Source organism: Gossypium arboreum, chromosome 9, assembly GCF_025698485.1.
Source record: "Gossypium arboreum isolate Shixiya-1 chromosome 9, ASM2569848v2, whole genome shotgun sequence".
NCBI classification, from domain to species: domain Eukaryota; kingdom Viridiplantae; phylum Streptophyta; class Magnoliopsida; order Malvales; family Malvaceae; genus Gossypium; species Gossypium arboreum.
Window position 1 is genome coordinate 51,560,570 of NC_069078.1, and position 24,753 is coordinate 51,585,322.

Below are 24,753 nucleotides of genomic sequence, written 5' to 3' on the forward strand. Positions count from 1 at the left end.
TGTTTGAAATTAAACATAGGTGGTCCAAAGTTTTAATATATTTCACTATATGATATTGAATTTAAACATGTATACTAGATGTTAAGTTTATATGGACTAATTCATTTGGATAAATACTTGTACGACTAATTATACAATTTTTTCTATTGGATCATTGGATGTACAATTAATGTCACAATTCATTGGAATTTCCTAGTAATTAGAGGAATATACAATTGATAAATACTTACACACTATAATGTCATCACCTTCATACATAGATTCGTTCAATTAGATCAATGAGTGTACAACTAATGTCATAACTCATGATCAGTTACGTTAGTATTAGAGAAATGTACAATTAATCAATACTCTTCAAATTACTTGTACACCACAATGTTAGTACATTTTATATATAGATCCGATTCAATTGGTTCAATGTCATAAGCATTCGATAGCGTTTGTAGTTGGAGGAATGCATAATTGATAAATACTCTTAAATTGATCAAATATTTAAAATTAAACATTGATAGTCCAAACTTTTTATATATTTTTGATATATGTTATTGAATTTCAAACATGTATATTTAATTTTGTGTTTATATGAACCGATTGAATTGATCAATGGTTGTACGATACATTATACAATTTATTCAGTTAGATTATTGGTTATACAATTAATGCCATAGATTATTTGATTATGCTAATAATTAGAAGAATATACAATTCATTAATACTTTTAAAATACATATACATTATAATTTTTAAAGTCAACCCACGTAAGAAACGAAATATTTAAATAACACTCACTTTCATTAAATATAAATAAAATTAAAGACAATGATAACATTTAAAAAGTTGAAAACCAATTAAGCATCATAATATAAATATATACATAATAGAACGAAAAGCTGAAGTTAAATAGATACAAAATTTATTTTATTGAAATAATTATCATTACTAATTTCATTAACAAAAAAAAATCAAAATATTACAATTCTTTTAAACAATTGGGATTTTCTTGTTAATATACATAATAAAATGAAAAGTAAACATTTTACTATTTTGTTTTTATTTTCTCAATCCTAGTATTACTACTTTTATTGGCATTAATTACTAATGTTTTTATCTGCAGTAACTACTGATATTTCTTTTCATTAAAATTTATTCTAGGCATAATCATAAATTTTAACGTTTCATATTTACATTTTCTATTAATTTGACTTTGACCTTTTTTAGTTAAATTTGACCATTAATCTTTAAAAAAAAAAAAGAGAGAGAATCAAATAGCTTTTTCAATGAAAATTTTAACGTTGTTAGCATGACAACTCGCATGGTAGTTTATGTAACACCTCCGACTCGGGTTAAGAGTTTCAACTAAGTAGAAGGCGTTGCATTTGATCATTGAAGTGATCCTATATAGTCATTCTTTTGCTTGGGTTGAATTGTATGAAAATCACTCTTCTATTTTTAAGAAAAACATTCATTAATTAAACTAACTTTATTTAGTATTTTGCAAACCAGTGGAAAACATTATTAAAAATAATAATTTTCAAAACTAATTAGCATGCAATTATTAGAGTATTAACTAAGTAACATGCTTAGAATTTAATAAACTAAATAAACCTAATCCTCAGTTGTAAAAGCAAGAGATAATTAATAATTACAACCCTAAAAACGATTACAGAAAACTTTAATGGAACTTTAAAATAATAAAAAAAGCTACTAGTTCGAGGTTCCTCCAATGCCATTCCAAGTCCTAGTTTCCGGCGTTACCTAAGATGTAAGGAAAAAAAATAGAGTGAGCTTATGATAGCTCAGTGCAAGTCTAACTTTCAAACCATTATATATGCTAGTACAAACAATAAAACATTCAATTTATGACATAATAGCAAATTAAGCATAATAGAAGAAATATTCAGTAAACCCATGCATGTACAAATTATACTCATGATGCAATGCAATTATGATTTTAATTTCTAAATTCCCACCCACCCATCCTATCAGCCCTTGGGCATCGCTCAACACACCAAAACATGTATAAAAAATTAACCATCCTGGATTCCCCAATGAATATGGCCGTTCACTTGTCACCCATGACGATGACTTTTACTACAATAACTTACCATCCTGATTGCCCAATTTTGATGGCTTTTTAAACAATCATCTTGGTTTATCCAATTTTGATGACATTGTGACCTACTTCGTGCAGTAGTGTCTTTCGGTGTGGACTTAATTTGCCACTTTCTCCTACGAAACTCCTTTGTCCTTCATACCTAATTTCATGTAATTATGCAAATAGTTTCAACATGTCATGCTATTCATCAATCAACAATCGATTGTTTTGCTTTATCAAGCAAATTTACTTTTCAATATGGTGTATGAATTTTCATACTAACAATCATTGGCATGTGTTTATGCAATTAGTTCGTAACAGATTCACATATGCGAATAATTTATGCAATCTAAAAACAATTTCACATATATAGCTTCTTCATGCAATTTAACATGGTTAGTTCAACTAACTCATACATAACAGGTTAGCACATAGGGTTCACACATACAGGGCTCGCATATAAGGTTTGCTTGTAAGGCTTGCACATATAGGGTTCGCATATAAGGTTCACACATAAGGTTCCATATAGTAATTCATATAAGTTCGCATAACTAATTCATATGGGTTTGCATGATAACCATCAAGGGTTTGCATATATTCACTAAGAGGGGTTCACCTAGCGTTCCTTAAGGGTTCGCATAACATTCCTTAAGGGCTTGCAAAATGTAGCGTTCGCATCATATATAGGGTTTACATAATATGTAAAGTTCGCATGATATATTGGGTTCACACACTTTATCATATAAGGTTCGCATCTTAAGTCCTATACTATAATACACGAGGGTTTGCTTATATATAAGCTACAGTTTGTCTATTCACTTAGTACAAGGTTCGCATGTATATCAATGTAGTAGGGGTTCGTACAATTACGTTACAGGTTCACCTAGTAATTACTAAGGGTTCACATACAATTCTTTAAAGGTTCACATGATATCTATGGTCCACATAGTACCTAGAGTTCACATGATATGTATAGCTAGCATAGTACCTTGAGTTCGCATGTTATGTATAAGGCGTGCATAATATCTAGGGTTTGCATGATATCTATAGCTCGCACAGTACCTAGAGTTTGCATGTTATATATAAGGCTCGCATAGTATCTAGGGTTCACATGTTTTATATACTGAGGGATCGCATACTTAATCCTATGAGGATTCGATATGGGTTCGCTTCTAGTTCACATACATAGGGGTTTGCCTATTTGGAGGGTTCGCATATAGGGGGTTTGCATACTACTTACTTACTTTCTAAAACTTCAATTAATCATACATAATGATTTAAGTTTAGATCCCACACCTGATTTTGTAGACACAAAAACCTTAATTTGGATGAGGAGATTGACGGTCTATTTAGGAGGAGAGGGACGACTTGAAACCCTTGAATTCTTTTGCTTGAAAATTGGTTTTGTAATGGTGGTAAAAATGAAAAATTTTTGGAGTTTTTCTTGAAAATTTACTGGATATATATTTTAGGGTTTGAAAAGATTAGCTATTTATAGAACTCTTTTTCCATAATTGAAATAGGTTTTAGGAATTCATGTAGAATTAAGATTATTTTAAATTAAGGACTAGATTGAAAAAAACAATTTTTGGACTAGGATAGTTTGAAAATTTGACACTTTTGTGGGGGTAAAAATAATAAAATAAAATATTTTGGTTGAATGCAAACAAAAGGTTTGAAACTTGGGACTTAAAGGTAAATTAAAACCTTACCACTAAACCAACAAGTTTATTCTTATTAAATTTTTAACAAAAATAATTTTTAAAGCATTCTAATTCTGACTAATTTACCTAAAAAGGCCCATTTCCAAGTATATTTATAAAAATGAGTCGATTTCTAAATTATTTACCGAAAAAGGCCGATTTTGGCAAAACGCATCCACGTAGGAACGTTTTAAGGGAAAATTTTCAGCAAACCACACCCCTGGGGAGCGTTTTTGCCATGTCAGCATAAAACGCGCTAACATGAATGCACTTTACCCCATGTCAGCAAAAACGCGCTGACATGGTCGCACTTTTGCCCGTTCGTGGATTAAATTTTTAAAAAAAAGTCATTTTTAATTTTTTTTTTATAAAAATAGACCAATTTTTTTTACAAATTTACGAGAATAAACCTTTATAAAGACTCAAAGTGGCAACACCATTTTTTATTTTATTTTAAGGTATCACTAATTAATATGGAAATAAAACTAACAAATCAGATCTTTATATCGACTCAAAGTCTCATTCCCCTTGATTTCTTAAGCAATGTTGGATATGAGACGTGTGTATATATAGATTCATGAATAGCTTTGCAGCTTGTTCCTAAATAATGTGGGATTCCTTCCTCTTTTAACTAACAACATAAAATGCTACACTATATTTTATAATTTTTTACAAAACAATTTCTATTTGTTTATATTTTGTTAACATTTTCTCATATTATAAAATTATGTTGCATTTTAGAATTGTTAGCATATACTAAATGACTATTAAAAAAAGAGAATAAATTACACCTATGAAACTTGTACATGCAATAATCTTCTATTCAATTTTAAATGTCTGAAGTTAATATCCATGCAATTCTAATTTTAAAAATAATTTCCCATTATTTAAATTTAGAAGTTATACTTTTATTTTTATTTATTTATTTTATTTATATTATGAATAATTAATTAATAAATAAATGGTGAGTATTTGGTACTCAAATAGTATTTTTTGTAATTTTAAAAATTGATATATCTTTTTAAATATTTATTTATTTTAGTATTTTACCATACTCATTAATTTTTAATCCTAATTTTAATTTAATTTTCATCACCTAATGAATGCTGATAAATTTATTTTAGATGTATTTTGACTAGATAGTTAATCTATTTAAACTTAGTATATAATTATGTTGAATAAGTTTTTTATAGAAATATATAATATACATAAAATATAATAATTATTTTTCATAATTTTATATCTAGATTAAATTACATTAGTAGTCACTTAACTATAATTTTTGGCTATCGAATTATAAAACTTACAAAATGATCACTCAATTATTAGTATTTTTTAAATATTTATTTTTAATATTTTACCATACTCATTTTATATTTTATAATTTTTTTTACTTATAGAGTTTAAAAGTTTTATTTATAATGTAACAAATGTTCACTTTTTGTAAAAAATTTAAACTCTATAAGTAAAAAAAAAAATATAGTGTAGCCTTTAAACTTATGTTGTTAGTTAAAAGATGAAAGAATCTCACATTACTTAGGAACAAGCTGCAAACCTATTCATGAGTCTATATATGCACGTCTCATATCCCACATTGTTTAAGAAAACAAAATAAATGAGACTTTAGGTCTATATAAAGATCTGCTTTGTTAGTTTTATTTCAATATTAATTGGTGACATCTTAAAATTAAAAAAAAAAAAAGTGGTAACCTTAGAGTATTTATAAAAGCTTATTCTCGTAAATTTTAAAAAAATTAGCCTATTTTTATAATTTTTTATAAAAAATTACTTTTTTTTGAAAATTTTTGAGTGAGTGCTAAAATCTTTCTTGTGCAATCAACTCTCAAACTTAAGTTTAGGTTTTTCTTTGGGTTTTAACGTTGACTCAAAATCATCATTTTGAAAATATTTTAAAATTTTCTTTTATTGAATCATGATTTTTAAAAATAAAGGTAAACTTTTTAGTACATGATTGAATCTCAAACTTCAATTAAATATAAGGATTGATAATATATTTTGACTAAATATAAATATTAAACAAGGTAACGATTAATTAAAATTTGCATTCGATTTAATGCTATATTTTTTAATACATGAATAAAATGTTAAAAGTTGAAATCTCATTAATTTTGAAATAATATAGAAAAAGAAATTTATCTTTTTTTTTAGATTTTTGAGTAAATTACAAAAATATCATTAAATCAAAGTGTTATCATGTTACATTTTAGTCACTCGTCTTATCCGTTAACTTTTATGACTCTTTAATGAAATGATGACGTGACATATTAACTCAAACTATTAATGACTAGTTTAACCTTTGAGTTATAATTGAGTATTAATTTTAGATTTTTTAATGAATAGATTTAAAAAAATGCCGTAAAATTCTTAAAATATATATGTGAAAATTCATAACTTATTTTCTAAAATCATAAAAATTAGTATTTAAAAATTTAAAGAAATTTTAAAATTAATAAAATTTACATTTCATATAAAAATTATTGCTTTGCATTATACAACAGTCATAGCCTAAAACCCTCAATTTATTGAAATTTGCAAATCAAAGTAACAAAATCTAAATTAACGTCCAAACTCATGATCAAAAGCCACAATCACAATCAAATGGGCAAAACGGAGAACTTTGGGCATTAGTTTTATTAATATTCAATTCTTCCTTCTTCTTCTTTTACCGGTAAATATCTTTGTGGATTTAATTATTAGTCATTTTAGAAGCAGGAAATAGCCCATAACCTCCAACTATTAAATAGGCGGATAATGTATTTTACCATATTTGAACCTACGTTCTCTTACACTAGTAAGAATGTCAATATTAATCATACTAAGACCTAATCAGCAATACCAACTTAAAATTTAAGTATGGTTCAAAAGAGAAATTAGTTACATGTTACGTTATTATTTTGTTAAGAGATAATTTATTAAAACTATACATGAATTTTGATCCAATGCGTAATATCATACATAAACTTTAATTTTGTACCATTTATATGGAATTCCAATTTGATTCAATTTTCATAAATAACTAATGAAATTATTGAATTAGCATAATTTTACGTTGATATATTACATACACAAACAATTATATTAATCCAATATAAAGATAAATGTATATATTTATTTCTTTAAATGTATACAATTGAATCAAAATTAAAATTTCATGTACACATATGAACCACAATTTAAGTTTCATGTGTATAATTGCAACCATGTATCAAATTGCATATTGGACCAAACACCGTATGCTTGCTTATTTTTTTGGTGATGTTTCAAACCAAGTGGGCTGTCTATCCTTGATTCAACCAACCAATCAGGTCTAATTTTCTAACTCCAATTGAGATTTCTATCCAAACAGTAATTGAAAGTCTATCTTTTTTATCAATGAATGAAAAACCAAATTAAGGTTAAACCACAATATTATGATTGGTTACAAAATAATTTTCCAATTATGCACTTTTTTTTGTCAACCAATTATGAAAAGTTACAAATTGATCATCCAATTATTTAACTATCTTTTTTTTTTATCACTAGCTGACTAATGTAAAAATGGAAACACCAAAAAACCCAAGATAGTTGAATGACCAAAACAAACAAAATTAAATAGTTGAGTAACCATTTTGTAACTTTTCATAATTGGGTGACCAATAAAGAAATTTACTAATAGTTGAGTGATTGTTTTTTAATTTTTCATAGTTGGATGACCAAAAGAGAAAAAGAAATCATAGTTGAGTGACTACTAATGTAATTTACCCTAAATTATATATAATTTCAATAGTAAACAAGTACTAATATAGACTTATCAGTCTCATATATAATATTAGAAAATATCTAAAAAACTACTAGATATCAAGTTTAAATCCAGTTTACTTGGAAAATGAACAAAGGCTTTACCAAGGCACTAGTACTACAAGCCTGCAACTATTGTAAAAGAAATGCATAAAATGACTGAAATTTCTTCACTCAAAAACCAAGCAATAATTTCAAACTCTGAATCACTTCCATAACTATAGCATACCCAAGGTTACCTACACTCCATTGCGTGTAGGTTATAGATATGTATCTAACATGGATATACTCTTATTTTCTAAGTTCTTCACATGTATTTGGCCATACTCATATCCAAAGATGTGCTGGACATTGGTGTCAAATACGGGTATTTCAGGAAAAATGAAGAGTTCAGGTAATTAAGATATACCATGCTAGCAAATATTCCCACTAAATATGTTGTATAATGTCACAAGCAATAATGTTTATCATACATAGTATGTAATTCTTTTCTATCTGCTATCTTTAGGCCGAATATCGATTCCTTCAATAATAAGTCCCTTTTTAGGGGTATAATTATCGACTTCCCTTAAACTACAAGTAGCTTTCCCATCATCCCCATGTTCATTGAAGAACTCACCCAACTTAACCTCCATCCACCCATCTTCTCTCTCGCGAGAGAATTGAGGAATATTTGCTGAAGGATCTAGGAATATACGAAAAGTTCGCCCGGCATCACTTTCCCCTAACTCGACATGCAGGTCTACAGGTTTTTTCTCGAAGCCGTATCTAGATGATGAAAATTTATAGACAAGGTAAGCTACATAAGTTGTGTTAGGAGACAAAATTTTAGTCTCTATTGTTCCCTTCACATCTAGCCACCACACTTCTTTGAGCTCAGCCACTTCCGAGAATCTAAAAATCCCAGTCAAACATGCATTATTTTACGGGAAATAAAATGTCAGTCCCTAAGACAGTATAACATAGCAACATAGTTATTTAACTTTTAAATACAATAAGAAAAGAAAGCAAGAGTAGGCACACCTAGATTCAGGCACACGTTTCCATCTCCAGTACCTAGGCGTGTTTGCCCAAGTAATTGAAAGCCGTCGGGCCCCCAGCATATAACATTTTTTCCCTGTTGCTTTGTCGAGGCCAAAACTCTGTATAGAAGAATCAAGTTTGTCAACATACTAATCTTCTTTATATATATCAACAAATAAGGAAAGGATTCCACAACATTGGCCATTCATTGATGCTCAAGTTACTAAAGAATCAAGATCAAGGCACCATATGCAATTATTAATTCTACAACTACACTTCCAACGAATTCTCAGTAACTTATGATTCATGTAGCAGTTATAATATATGCAACACTTCTGACCCATATTCCGGGTGAAGTGAGGCGGAGTCTGCCACTTCAGACCTATCGGATGTCACTTCTTAAGGGTTACTACATGAACCAACTAGGCTATCAACACTACATAGATATTATTCCTTTCGCATATGAGTCTCTTGCTACCATAGGCATCAATGTATCTAGGTAAACTCAATGTCTAATATATTCTATCTCTCTAGTCTTAGCAGGTTTGTCCTTTTTCACAGTTCTTTTTCCTGGTTGAGTCCAAATTTCCAATCATCCAAACATTTATATGGACTTCCTAACATGTTTGCTACAATTTGCACCACCATGAATTTGATCTCCAAGCTATTGGCTCTTCAATTTTCCCGGAAAATTCCAAACATAAAGCAGACTAGGCTAATGGGGTTCCCACACAGAATAACACTAAAGCTAAATTTTCCATAAAAACAAACACCCAATAGATCAGATTAATTATAAATCATACACTGGGCTACCCTAATTTCATCAAAAGAAAACTACCCAAATCTTGAAAAACCCATATTATAAATTTAAAAAAGAAAAAGAAAATTGAAAACCAAAAATGAAGATAAAAAGTTTTACCATGGCACCGTTGTCAATAATAATGGGGTTCTTGCAAAGATGGAAATAAAGCTGTGTTTTGGACATGGAAGAAGTCAACAACTTGGAGGATGATGATGAAGAAGCATTGGAAATGATATCATAACAATCAGAGGGAAGAAATTTGCCCCAAATGGTATCAGAATCAGCTGCCGATCTGAAGACCGGAGAGACAAGCTTTGATCGGCAAACATCGGCTGGGGATGTTAAGGAAAGGATGTAAGAAATACACTCTTCTGGTAATATGTTGGTAATATCCTCATTGTTTGTGTTTATGGCCTTCCTATTTCTCATTTCATTTCCCAGTTTGGTCGCTGCTGTTGAGTTCGTAGTTTTTTACCTTCGATATTTTCGGGGGGCTTCATATGGAAATTACCCTTTACTGTCAGCTTCCATCTTTATATCTAATTTTCCTTTAAAGAAATTATATCTAAATTGGGAATTTCTACAATCAGCTTCACTAACAAAAACTTATGAAATTCTTTTATCGTTTTCCTAATAATTACCATTTTATCAATAATTTTAAGGATTTGTTAACATCAACTATAATCAATGATCACATGATCCAATCACCGTAATAACATGTGAAAAAATACTTAAGTAATACTATGTTATTATTTACTAAAATACGTACGAAAATAAATTACATTGTTTTTATTTAATGGATTACCGTTTTTGTATGATATTAATGTTTTAAAATTACAATTAGTCAACTGTGGAGATGGTTGATTACAATGGAGGTGAAAACACGATCGGAGATCGGAACACTAAAAAAGTCCACTTTAAAGGTTTGGGTTTTGATGCGGAAAATGATATGGTTGTGGACTCAATCCTAGCACTAGAAATCTCATGGAATGATAAAGTCTTGGGTCGAGGGGCTCCTAGCTCCGGTATGGATGAGGACTTTGAGCTTTTAGATGGAGATGTGGTGAGAACTATGGTTAATGGTATACTTGTTATTAGTTTCTCTGAGAGGGTTCAACATGTTCTTATTAGAGATATGGTGACTACGGTGGTGGTAAAGCTACTTGGTCAGAATTTATCATATACTATACTATTGAATAGGATTCATAACCTTTGGAAGCCTTCCCAACAGTTTCACCTAATGGATGTGGAAAATAGATATTTTCTGGTTAAGTTTCAGAGTTGAGATGATTAGGACAAAGTGCTTACCCAGGGGCCATAGATTGTGCTTGGTCAGTATCTCACGATTTAACATGGACACTAGAGTTTAATCCTCTTTAGGCTTTCCCTAGAAATACTATGGTGTGGGTCAAATTGCTTAGTCTTCTGGGCTTTCTCTATAAGTGCCAAATCTTGGAGAAAATAGAGGGTTTGATAGGTATTACCAATTTTGACTTTCAGACGGACAAGGGTCGATGGGGAAATTTGCCAAGATGGCTATGTGTATCAATCTAAGGAAACCTCTAGTCTCTCAGATCCTTGTTAACGGAGCGGTGCAGAGGGTGGAGTTTGAATTGCTTCCATTCATTTATTTTTCTTGTGAAAGGTTTGGCCATTTAAAAGAAATGTGCTCGGGTGTGGGGACTTCAAAGGATGTTGTTGTAGGTAAAAGTTAGGCGACGGAAGACTTATCAGAGGTAGACAAAGTGATGGAGCTATTGGATCTATTTGGGCTTTGGATAATTGTTGAGAGGAAGTCACAGTGAAGCTCCAAGGCTCATCAAGTTCTAGAGATGAAACTGACCGTGAATAATGCCCCAAATCTGCCTGAAATGAAAATGGTCGAGATTGGTGCTACGAAGGCAGATTTTTTAGGGATAAGGTTTCAAAAGGGGGATTTTCTAATAATCAAGAATCAAATGAGTCTATCTTGGGTAAAGAAAAATAATGGGTTAGTGTAAAAAACAACGATTAGTTTCAACGTTTTGGGATAAAATATTATGGTTGGGTTGGATTGTGTAACACTCCAAACTCGGCCTAGACGTTATGGCCGAATCTAGCGATGTCACATGAGAGTGTTTTTGAAAACGCATTGACCTTAAAACCGTTCCAGTGATTATCTTTTGCTTAGTTCGGGAAGACGTGGACTAATTGATTTGCTTTAAAACATTTCTTTTACACGGAAGCTTTTGAAACCCAATAATTTTTCAAACCGTTTTTATATACGAAAAATCTTAATTTATTTTAAGAAAATTGTACTTTGTTGCATTGCAGTTTATAAATCCATAATCAACAGTTCAAAATCCCAAATTAAAACCAACTAGTCCCAAAGTCCATCATACATAAAATACCAACAAGAATTAAGCGATGCAATCGCAAAAATCGTAAATAAGCAGTTCAGTCGTGGTGGTCACCGTTGAGCCCTCCGCTGTACTGATCCATCAAGTCTGGGGATTACTTACACAGATTAAATAGAAAAGGGTGAGTTTTTGCAATTCAGTGTGTAATACCAACAGAAACCATGCACATAGCATAACATCTGAAATCAGTCCTTTATATAAACAATTCGGGCCTCAGTCTATTACAGAATCGATGTGAGCTTTAGCCCACACAGATACGGAATCAGATACAAAATAGGGCCTTAGCCTATCTCAGATATACCATGCAGAACAAAACAGAATAACAGAGTCCTACCCACCAGGCTCTACACAGCAACTCCGTCTAACCCTACACACTATGTGGGGATAAAATCAACCCACCTATCCCTACACACCATGCTGTACCGGAGTACGGCACATAATCAGATAATTGTAGCAGAGCTACCAGATATCAGGCTTAAGAGCCTTTCAGAATACTTCCTCCAAATAATACCAACCTAACCCCGATGCAATGCAACATACAAGTATGACATGCCAATATGCAATTTAACAGATCATACATGTAAATCGGTATACATGATAAGAGTAACATGTTAAAACACATATATCATATAGTCAGATTGCGTAATTAGGGGTCAAAGTAACTCTTACCAACCCTACAGTAGGTTCCAGTCGACTTGGGCGACCCGAGCAACCTTACAGAGTATTTCAGAAAAATGGGCTTACATACCCATGTGGCCTGCCCGTGTGGGCCTACACAACCCAAATTGGCCTTGGTCATGTGAATCACACGGCCTGGCCCAGAATTCCACACGCCCATGTGGTTCACCTGTGTGGGCCTACATGCCTTTGTGGCCTATACGACCCAATTGGTATAGCCCGTGACTCGCACACGGCTTCGCTGGCAGTCACACGACCATGTCATGCGCCCGTGTCATGTGTACACGGCCTAGTTCGTTGACCACATGGCTGTGTACTGCCACACGGCCTATCATACGGGCGACCACATGCCAGTGTGGCATCGACAATTTTATTTTTTGGCTTTCGCTGATTCTTATTTTTTGTATTTTCAAGTACACGCCTGGTTCGTATTTGCACTTTTTTTGCAACACCGAGACCGTCGATACCTAAAATCAAGATATTCAACCTTTAGAAATTTTAAAACCAGTCTCAAACAATCAATCCTTAAAACGAAAGATCGACTCATCGCTTCAAAACGATCACCACCTCGAATCAACTCAACGAAACGTTGATTCCAGCCTCCTGAATGACTCCTAAACAGTAGTAAACACCACTTAATCACTTAATCAGAGCAGCGCTCTATATCAATAAACAGACACTTACCAATGATTACCACGTCTAAGAGTCGCCAAAGATGGTTATTACGAAAATAAAATGGACAAGAGGAAGGCAAGGGAAATTTCGGTAGCAACAAAAATAGGGGAAGGGAAATCAGCAACAAATGAGGGAAAAGGGGGGAGGGTAGCCGAAATTTTCCAAAAAAAATAGAATGCGAATAGAACTGATAACCTCCTAATCCACATCCCTTAATTCCCTCCACTCCGACTTTCGATAAAACACAAACTCCTAGCCAAAATTCGCAGCAAAAATAATCCCCTTGCTATTGCAAACATTCAAACACATGAACTCTAGCTTAATAAGACACCCCTTAACCTCCAGACCAGCAGGCCCATTCTGACATATTTTACAAATAATAAAATATAAGCCTAATGGAACAAGTTTAGGCTTTTTTTCATTAAAATACCAAAATTTACCAAAGGTAAGGCTTGAACTTGGGACCTCACACACACACCCAGAACACTTAACCATTGAAGCAGATTCACAATTGTATCAAATTAATACAGATATATATACAGGTATTTTAGGGCGTTATAGATTCTTTGAATGAAATTAAAGGCTTGGTGGATAATGAGCCTGTTTTGACTGAATCGGGTAAATAAAATGGGATGATGGTGGACCCACCAGGTTTTGGAAATGCGACATTTGAGAATACTGAAAGCGCCAAGTATATTGGGCCTGTTTTATCAACTCAACTAAATGGGGACTTAGAGGTTCCAATTAATTTGGCTAATTCCACGATAGTGCATGAGAGAAATTTAAAGTTTAATCCTCTTTTGAGAGAGTTAATTATGAGTGGACGCTAGTCCCTTTGGGGCATTAACGGTCACTTTAATCCAAATTTTGATAGCCCAGTGGAATTGATTGTGGAACTTAATAATGAACTACTTGATTCTAGGAGACATTTGGCTATTACCTTCGAGAAAAATGTGAAACTCAATAATATCAATCCTATTGAAATTGATATTTCGGCTGGGAAAGTAAAGGGATCCCGGCTTTGAAAGGAAGGAGATCAGGAATTAAGAGGGGTACTGTCTGAAGTGGTGGTGTTATTAGTAAGATAATTCGAGAACGAAGGAAGTGATTTAAAAATTCTGAGAGTACAAGGGTTTCGCTGTCAGATACAATAAATTCCATGACCAAACTCATCAACTCACAAATTAATAATGAGGTTGAGATGAGGAACTTGAACAACGATGGGAAACGCAGTGAAGGCACATGCTAGCCAAGAGATTTGGTAAGTTACCTTTTTTCTCTATTTTATTTTTATGAATTTATCCATTTTTCATGGAATTGTCAAGGATGTACGAGTAGTAAGTTTCTAAGGATCTTTTGTGAGTATAATTAGGAATATAAATAAAATATTGTTGGCCTTTTAAAAACTAAAGTTAGCGGTAACAAAGATGATTTGATTATCGCAAGTCTTGGCTTTCAGTATTCTCATCGAGTGGAAGCAATTGGCTTTTTCTAGGGGTATTTGGGTTGGATGGAAGGATTTGATACGTGTTGATATTATTTGGAGTTATCTCTAATTTATTTTGATTAGAGTTTATGACAATATTTTTTAACGACCGATTTTTGTTTTCTTTGTTTACGGTAGTCCTGATAGTCGTAAGCGAATGTGGCTTTGGGATGCTTTGAAGGTGACTATTCTATATTTTGATTACATTGGGTGGCAATGGGAGATTTTAATGCGATTTTAGCATCTAATGATAAGAGGGAAGGGAATGGTGAGTCAATGGAAAAAGATGTCCCTTTTTTGAAGACTTTATAGACTCTTCTTTGGTACATGATTTGGATTTTAGAGGTACTCCTTTTACGTGGCAGAGGGGTGGAGTTTCGAAGTGTCTTGATAGAACTATTGGGAATGATGCGTGGCTTGTGGCATTCTAAAACTATTCTGTAACCTATCTCCCCAGACTCAAGTCTGATCACAGGCTTATTCTTCTATCATTACAACTTGTGCGTCATTAATCTTTGAGCCGTCTATTTCGTTTTCTGGCAGGATAGTTTGAGCATGTAGAGTTTTTTGAATTCGTTAAGAAAAATTAAAATGTTGTTGGTTCTATGTCCAGTTCGATTTCTAATTTCACAAGTTAGCTTAAGGATTGGAATAAGAAGGTGTATGGCCATAATGGGTTACGTAAAAAAAGACTGTTTCAAAAACTCAATACGATTAAGAGAGGTATGAATTATTCACAGTCTGATCATTTATTTTAGTCAGAATTGGAACATGTCTTGTATCATGATGAACTTGTTTGGAAACAAAAGGTAAAGTGTGAGTGGCTTTCTTTGGGAGATCGCAATATAAAATTTTTTCATAGGCACACCCTGAAAAGGAGAGAGTGGAATTAGACTATGGATTTAAAAAACGTTAAGGGGGAGTGGACTTTTGATGAGAAGGAACTACGTCATGGGGCGATCCGATTCTTCGAGAATTTGTATGGTGAGGACCCAGGATCGATGAGGGGACTTCTCACTAGTTTATTTCCGAAGCTTGAAGATAGTGAGATCCAACTTTTGAGCAAACCAGTTCCCAACAAGGAGATAAAGTCTACCATGTTTGATATGAGTCCTCTGAAGGTGTCGGGGAGTGACAGATTTCATGGCCTCTTTTTCAAAGTCAATGGAATTGTCTTGGGGATTTGGTTTGTACCTAGGTCAAGAATGTTTTTAATGGAAAAAAAATTGATCCGGAGCTGAACAATGCCTTAATATTTTTCATTCCTAAGGTTTCGAATCTAAAATGTTTCTCTTAATTTTGATTGATTAGTATGTGCTCAGTTCTCTACAAGTTGGTAATAAAAATCATTGTCAATTGGTTTAAACTAGTGTTCCCAAGAATAATTGGCCAAGAGTAGATTGGGTTTATTGCGGGAAAGAGCACCATGAATAACATTGTTATTGCTTAGGAAGTGTTTCATTCCATGAAAATCAAGAAGACTAGGAGCTGGTTGGCCATTAAGATTGATCTTGAGAAGGCTTATGGTCGAGTGCGTTAGGAGTTTATTAGTGCATCTCTCCAAGCTGTAAGTATTTTAAATTACCTTTGTAATGTGATTATATTTGCTATCTCTAACTCCACTATACAAATTTTATGGAATGGAACACCAACTTAGAAATTTTAGTTGATTAAAGGGTTCGTCAATGGTGCCCGCTATCCTCTTATATCTCTGTTCTGTGCATGGAATGGCTCGACCATAGTATCCAATCTAATATTAATTCTAGACATTAGAGACCTATTTGTCTATCTTGATCGGGCCTTCCCCTATCTCACATTTTTTTTTTTACAGATGACTCGATTCTGTTTGGTCAAGCTAAAGAGGATCAAGCTACAGTCTTGAATGAAGTGTTGGATAGTTTATGTGAGTCTTCAAGGTATAAGATTAATGCACATAAAACGAATGTTTGTTTCTCAAAAGGTGTATATGATGCTTTAGGAGGTAACTTGTGTTGTATTCTTGGATTTCGCAGAGTACGTAATCTTTGGAACTATCTGGGAATACCCCTATTTCATGGCAGAGTACCCAATAGCTCTTTCTGTTTTGTGGTGGACAAGGTTCAGAGTAAATTGTAGGGTTGAGATGTAAGGTTGTTGTCTCCTGCTAGTAGGGCCACCCTAGCGCAATCAGTTCTACTGATGATTCCCACTTATTTCATGCAGTCAATGCTGATTCCTAAGGATTTTTGTGAGGAAATCGAACGTATGGTGTATTAGTTTGTTTGGGGATCCTCGAGTAGTGGTAAGAAAGTGGCTTTGGTTGGTTGGAAGGATGTGTGTCGGCCTCAAGAACATGGCGGTCTTGATTTTCGAAAGTTGCAAGATCATAACACTTGCTTCATGATGAAGTTGGGCTTTAAACTTGTGGCTAATTCTAAAGCTCTTTGCGTATAGGTACTTCGAACGAAGTATGGGGTGGCTTTTGGTATTCAAGAAACTTTATCCCATAGTAGAAGGTCTTTCCTGTGAAGAGCTCTTACTAAGGTTTGGCGACTTATTCAAGAGATTCTACCTTGGTCAGTAGGGAATAGGAGAAATATCAAGTGTTGGCGTGATCCTTGGATTCCAAATGTATGGCCTTTCGTTAATCTAATTCTCAGACATTATATTTTGGATTTGGTCTATTTTCTCAGTGATATGGTTGCAACAGATGGTACTCGGAACCTTGATTTGTTTCAGATCTAGTTGCATGAGACAGTCATTCAAAAGGTTTTTGGGATACCCCCCGTTACATTCAGCAGCAGGAGTTGGCAAGATAATCTAGGGGGAATGATGATGAGGTTTTTTTTCTGTTAAAAGTGCCTTTGGAAACTTCAGAAACGTTCATGTAAACTGAAAGAAGATGTCTAGAAGATCCCTTGGAAGTTCAAGCAGAGATTAATCACCAGCACAAAAAGTGTTTGTTGGGGCTTGGATCATAGTTCAACATGTAGAGTTTGTGGTCATATCTCTAAAGATGTGTCACATATCATAAGGGATTGTCCTGCAGCAATAAATATTTGAAACTTTTTAATTCCCATTGATTGACTTCTCAGGTTTTACTTTGGTAATCTATAGGAATGGCTCGTCTCAAATCTATAGAACCAATATAACATTTGCTTTGGAGAGGTCGATTGGGAATGTCTTTTTGGGATTATCATCTGGCGTATTTGGAAGAATCACAATCTTTTTATCTTTCAGGGTGCGACCTGGAGAAGTAATAATACTATGAAGGTCTCGTATAGTTGGGCCAAACAATTCTTGATGTCTAGTAAGAGTACATCGAGTACGGTTCAGGATCTGATTTTATGCTCTAGCTCATCTAAGAGTTGGGTCTACTTGAATAAAAACAGTTTCGTTAGGCTTGAGGATGGTTCTGTGGTAGCAGGAGGAATTGTGAGATACCGAAATGGAGAGTGGATCATTGGTTTTAATTGGTTCTTGGGGAGCTGTTCATATTTAAAGTTGAATTGTGGGGCATATTGGATGGATTAGACATCTTAATTGATCGAGGTTTTGGTAATGCGCTGATCCAGATTGGTAGTTTTGAGGTGGTTACGGCCATCCAATGGAGTTTTATAAGAAGGTCTAATTCAACTTTGATTTGGAGAATTCTCTGGTTATTGTCTCATATTCTTCATTGGAATGTATGTTACATACCTAGAGAAGAGAATCAGGAAGCAGATAGTATGACTAAGTTGGCTCATTTTGGAAGCCAATGATTGCGAATGTTTGAAATATTCCTGTTTGGAAAGTTGGGCTTGTTGATGTAGTTTGTTTCTTATAATTTCTTCTTTATCAGACACACACAAAAAAAAAACACGTATGAAAATAACATATTTAGAACATAGATATGTGTTTAAAATAATACATAATAAATAATTAAATATAAAACTTGAAACTAATTAGTAATAACACATGAAATATATATGATATTAAAATAAAAAATAGATTAAATTATAAGTAAAATGGAATTCAAACACATGAATACATAAGAATACTAAATGAATACAATTATTTATTATATTGTTGTCATCAATCCTAAGTTGAGGTCAAGTTAATTCGTGACACCATATCAATCAATAATATTATTTATATATACAATTGATGGAGGTAATAAATTGTGTATGATAAAATTAAAATGTATAAACAAATCAAAATAAAACATAGTGTGAATGGTAAATTTAAAGTTTTTTCAATGTAATTGGTATAGGTTCTAATCCCACTATATATATATATATATATATATATATATATATATATATATATTCTTATATTTTAAAATTAAAAAGACTAAAATACCCTCAAATAATATAATTTATTTTAAATATGTAAAATCAATTTTGTAATATCTCTCACTGAATTGGTGGCAGGTTGACTAATAACACCAACTCATTCAAAGATTTTATTAATAGTATAAATATTAAATAATTCTAAAAAAGAATAATTAGAAATATATATAAATTCAAAAATATTATTTATAATAAGCTATACATATAGTTTTAAAATATAAAATGCATAAAATTTTAAAATAATTTTCAAAAATATGAAAATCTTTCTGAAAATTAAATTTTATAATATATAATTATAAAAGGATGCAAATTATTCAAAATATAGAATTTTTAAAAAAAGAGGAAATGATTTTTAAAAATTCAAGAAAATATATAGACATTCCCTACGAATCCAATAAACCGAACAACAATAAATTCCATAAGCTAAACCCAACTCGAAACAAAAGGTTCATCCAAAACCCTAAATGCAATTCAATTAACCCAAAAATAAAATCAATTTAGTAACCACAAAACGTAAGCAACTCTTTGAAATCTAAACAACAACTAAATCTTAAGTCTGAAATAAAAATTGGGGGAAGCAACAATGGCCCAGACCTGCACCGACGAAGATAGTTAGGTTGCCAAGAAGGAGAGCTGTGACCGGCTATGGTTGGAACGTATGTTGGTACAGTGTGAGTGTATATATGAAGCAACGGAGACTGCTAAAATGCCATGACAACAACAGATTTAGGGAAGGAAAAATCAATTTTTACTCTCTAGTTATAAATTATTCTTGGTTTCTTTTTGGCTGTTTCCGGTGTGCAATCTTTGAGGTTTAGTCGGGGGAAATTAGAGAAATCAAAATATTTTTTTATATAATTTTAAAATTTTAATTTGAATATTGGGTTATTTTTGAATTTTTAAAATTTCTCTATATATCTTGAATTATTTATATTCTTATATAATTATATATTTTGAAAATTAATTTTTATATATTTTAAATATAAATTTGACTTTTAGATTTTTTCCCTAATTTATATATATTTTTAGCTTTTATTTTTTAAAATTATTTGATACAAGTAACGATGCCACATTGTTTATGTGGCCTTTTGTCACGTGTCCTTATGCAATTAGGTCACGTTATTATTGACCATAGGGTGAAGGTACTAATGTAAAAAAAATAGTGAAAGTATCCATTCTAACAAAAAAAATATAGTATCAAGATGAAAAAAAAGAATATAATTTAAGAGGAAATTTTAATCTTAAGCCATTTTTACTAATTTAGTTGATTTTATTTTCGCTTCATGATGAACAAAGGGCTTAATTAAATAGGATGCCCTTAACTCTATATCCTTTGTTTGAGTTAGGTACCTAAACTTTTTTTTGGTCGAATCGAGTACCTAAACTCTATATCCTTTGTTTGAGTTTTTTTATTTATTTAGTATTAATATAATTTTTTTATTTAATTAGTTGCTACCAATTATATTGATGTCCCTTCCGTCTCATTTGTTCGGGCTCTTCCCCATCAAGCAGTATCTTCATATGTTGTGTAAAATATGAGTGTCCTCCAACTTTTTCGGCGAATTTTGACATAAATGTTGGCATTGCTCCATTTCCACATCAGTCTCCAAAATGGGCTTCAAAGTATTCCAATCATTCTCGGGCTTGCAACAAGAAAGTGAAAATGGAAAGCCACCAGTTCAAATTTGTTCTACTTTGATATATTTCTCTCTTACAAGATTCATATTATTCCTTTTATTGTTCAACATTGTTGAGCTATCAACATCATAAAGCACTTTTGGTATGTACCACTAGCAGGAGACAATATATAAGCTCTCCTGAACACATCAACTAAAGTTTCTTCCCTCTTTTGCGATAATATAGAAAATAAGCCACCAAGGCCTATCGAAATGCTCCCATTAGATGACTCGGTGCAACCCTGCATGAATTCAGAACATCCACGAAGAAAGGATGGAATAATAGGTGAAATGTAACACCCCAAACCCGGCCCAGAAGTTATGGCCGGATCCGGCATGCCACATCAAAACGTAAAAAAAAATTTCCATTCTAAGTCCGTAAAATCGTACTTGATGTTCAAAAGATTAATTCATTAAAGGTTAAAGTGAATGGAAGTCATGCACCGGGTAGGAAACGGAAAAGAGGTGGTGAGTCCATCGGATCGCTAATACCAAGCTCCTTCGGATCCAATCCTAGACATGCATACCGCCATTGCCACACCTTAATGTCATGGATATTTCTAGGAAACCGATTTGATTAAGTCATTTTAGGAAAAATGATTAATTTTGGAAAATACTTTCATTGCGAAGCTTTGCTTGTTGTCGTGTTATTTTGAAATCAATTGTTATTTTGAAAACGCGCCTAAAGCTATCCAATTTCAACAGTTAAAATAAGTATTACCTATCTTAGTAATACATATTAAAACCATCAAAAATAAATAAGCGGCCTTATTACATTTAAAAGCCCAAAACCTCAAACGTAATTAAAAGGATGTCCATTCACGGAAGAAAATTAAACTTTGAGCGGTGGCCACTCCGAATTCCCTCACGACTCCAAGCCCACTATGGTTGGGGATTTCTGCGTGGATGAAAATAAAAGGGTGAGTTTGGGAAACTCGGTGTGTAAGGAAAACCCATTCAAAGCCCAAGTCACTCAAGCCTATTGGGCCTAAGCCCATTCAGTAATATGGTCTGGGCCGAGCCCTTTCAGATTACAATAAACCGGGCCTTAGCCCTTATTCAGATAATGATGATGGCCCATAGGCCCATTTCAAAATACATGCAACATCAGTAAACATATGCAAGCCCATTTGGGTAATAGTGGTCTGGGCGAGCCCTTTTCAGATTATAATAAACCGGGCCTTAGCCCTTATTCAGATAATAAAGATGGCCCATAGGCCCATTTCAAAATACATACAACATCAGTAAACATATGCAAGCCCATTTGGAGAGACTACTCAACCCACCAACCACTACACTCCACCCGTACCAGCCATACACTCCATGTGGGAATAGCTCAACCCACCCATTAACACTCCACGATTGCAAAGCCTTGCTGCTCGATTAACGAAGAATTGAGGCAAAGCCTCCAAGATGTGGACAAGCCACTTTCAGACTTCCTCCGTCAATATCCCGGTCCATGCATCGAGATAATAACAACATGGCATGCAGTAAATAACAACAATCAAACATGCATTTAGGTCAATTTAACCTAGGGGTATTTGGTAATTTATCTACTAGGGGTAAAGCGTAAATTTTCCATTTTAAAGGTATTTCAGTAATTTATCTATTTTAGGGTTTTCATGCATATTCCTACCTTTCACGTACTAATGTAATCACGCATCGAGGGTTCTTACCGAATTGGGCCGTTGGCCCATCATTCCAATTTTGGCCCATTAAGCCCAAAAATATCGAGGCACGAAATCATGCACTTTGCGGTCCAAACATTGCAGCTTACCAAAAACATTAATCGATTTACCTCACGAGCATTCGCAGACATCATAAATCTACAAAATACCGATTTTTGGCATTTCGACTTTTCGGCTTTTGCCGATCTAGACTAAGAAAGAGGGTGTTAGTTACACACACATTTGCGACGATATCTTGATTGAGATCCACACACGAACCGCCTACAATTGGATTACTAACACGTTAATCTAACTATTCAAATACAAACTACATATTAACCCCTTACAATATTCGCCAACCACACCTACAGATCATTGTAAGCTTATAAGAAAACAATAAGCAACTCATTAACAAATTTTTGTCAATGTTTACCACATAATCATAATTTCACTGCAAGCTGTCTTCCTGAGCAACAGTTACTAAATCATTTATAACTGGAGCTACGAAACTCAAATCAAGTTCCGCTAATTTTCCTTGAAAATAGACTCATATATCTTCTATCCATAAAATTTTCAGAATTTTTGGTTTAGCCAATCAATACCAAATTTTTCTCAAAGTTTCCCATGTTTCACTGTTTGACTAATCTGACCACTCTTCATTACGAATCAAATTTCTTATTGTACAGAATTCAAAATATGTTCTTGTTTATTTCATTAGAAACTAGACTCAATAAGCTTTAATTACATAATTTATTCACTTTCTAACTCATCTCCCACAATTTATGGTGATTTTCCAAATTCACGTTACTGCTGCTGTCCCAAGCAGATTTATTACCAAATCACTCTTTCATACACCTATCTTGCATGCATGTTATTTAAACATGTATATCACCAATCAATCATCACATATCTATGATTTTTACTTAAGCATAATCTCTATTTCATCATTTCAAAGCACAACATGTTAGCCGATTTTTCCCTTTAGCATCTAAGGCACATGCATGCTCATTTGTTTGGCTCAACTTCACATATCTTCCATTTTTCATCAAAAGAACATGAAACAACAACCATTTCCTTCATTTTAATTCATGACCAAATGCTCACAACACAACTAAAAATCAAAATATACTTCAAGAGTTAAGGTAGAATCAAGAAGAACTCATGAACCTCAAAATAGAAGCAAGGTACCAAGAACTTACCTTCAATTTTCCTCCTCCTAATGACCGAATACTCAAGAGCTTTCTCCTCTCCTTTCTCTTCTCTAACTTTCAGCTATGATGAACAAAGATGGACAAAACTTTGTTCTTTTCACCCCTTTTTCTTTTAATAAAACTTCATATTTCATCCATTTAATTCTTTAATACAAAAGACATGATATTCTTATCATGAAACATTTACCTAACCCATTATCATGAAACATTTACCTAACCCATTATCATGGAACATTTACCTAACCTATTATCATGAAACATTTACCTAACCCATTATCATGGAACATTTACCTAACCTATTATCAATTTGTCTCAAATTGTACCATAAATTATGGATATCAAGTGTACATTTTGTCTACAACAACATGATGACTAGCCACTTCATGTAAAATGGGAGGTTTGTCATGCAAATCCTCCTATTTTGCACTCCTATTTATTTGGCCACGTTAATTTAGCCTATAGCATTTTCAAACATTTTCACATAGGTCCTATTTTATAATTTCACTCCCTTTTTCTTATGGAACAAAAATTAACTAAAATTATCGGGTTCTATCTTAAGCTTGGGCCTTCTAGAGGCCCACAAACATAATTAAACCTATGCCAACATTCATAGGATTCCCGAAAATTGGGGCGTTACATGAAACCCTATTTAAAATCCGTACAGTGAAACCTAAAAATACGACGAATCACCTTTATTTAAACCTATTTTGCTTAGACGATATTTTCCTTTGGGGATTGAAAATTTATATTTCAAGTTAAAAAAAACTCAATCCCCCTACACTCTAATAGATGCCACTTTTCCTCCATAGTAGTACTACATTCAAATTCGTCGCTCTCAACTGGGACATCATGAGGTCTTTTGGGTGCCATAATTTTTGAATGATGATTCAGAATAAATGAAGGATATTAAAAATAAATAAGGAAACAATAAAATAACAAAGAAAGAAAACCTACGATTTAGAAAACTTGATCATTTAAGGGAAAGCTCCAAAAAAATTTCAGAAAAGAAAACACCAAAGGTAAACTTGGTGAAATAGAAAGAAATTTCATAGAATCCACGTTCGTTGCCGGAGCAACTATGATGTAATTTACTACAATTTCATATTATTAGGCATACATGTAACGCCTCATAACCTGGCCTAAAAGTTTAGACCAAATCCCAAAGGTTACATTGATCACCGAAGTGATCCGAAACAATTTTACAAACGAGTTGTTAAAATCATATAATAA

General features: G+C 32.8%; 1 protein-coding gene and 2 long non-coding RNA genes across 4 annotated transcripts in view; 1 reads left to right on the top strand and 2 right to left on the bottom strand.

Moving 5' to 3' along the window:
* The window catches only part of LOC108479099 (uncharacterized), a 45,932-nt gene extending 22,275 nt beyond the window's left edge, over positions 1–23,657 (bottom strand). Inside the window, exon 1 of the long non-coding RNA XR_008270991.1 lies at positions 23,512–23,657. This is a non-coding gene — a long non-coding RNA (uncharacterized LOC108479099). The remainder of the gene's footprint in view (positions 1–23,511) is intronic.
* On the bottom strand, positions 8,020–10,278 carry LOC108455802 (F-box protein PP2-B11-like). The gene is made up of 3 exons (XM_017754350.2): positions 9,539–10,278; positions 8,620–8,738; positions 8,020–8,490 (listed from the first exon to the last, which is right to left on the bottom strand). The coding sequence occupies exons 1-3, from the start codon at positions 9,848–9,850 to the stop codon at positions 8,088–8,090; spliced, it is 834 nt and encodes a 277-aa protein (XP_017609839.1). The 5' UTR covers positions 9,851–10,278; the 3' UTR covers positions 8,020–8,087.
* LOC108456368 (uncharacterized) lies at positions 13,905–18,464 on the top strand. Of its 2 annotated transcripts, none has more exons than XR_008270990.1 (3): positions 13,905–14,434; positions 14,798–16,575; positions 16,672–18,464. It is a non-coding gene; the product is annotated as an uncharacterized LOC108456368 (long non-coding RNA). The 2 variants fall into 2 exon arrangements; XR_001866897.2 differs by having other exon boundaries at positions 16,491–16,575.
* Positions 23,658–24,753: the final 1,096 nt, after the last annotated feature.

What these genes read in the sequence shown, in the direction of transcription:
- LOC108455802 (XM_017754350.2), bottom strand. Translation starts at nt 9,850, where the DNA reads ATGAGAAATAGGAAGGCCATAAACACAAACAATGAGGATATTACCAAC. An exon ending in TTATTGACAACGGTGCCATG is followed by an intron (nt 8,739 to 9,538) that starts GTAAAACTTTTT and finishes TCTTCTATACAG; the next exon opens with AGTTTTGGCCTCGACAAAGC. An exon ending in AAACGTGTGCCTGAATCTAG is followed by an intron (nt 8,491 to 8,619) that starts GTGTGCCTACTC and finishes TGGGATTTTTAG; the next exon opens with ATTCTCGGAAGTGGCTGAGC.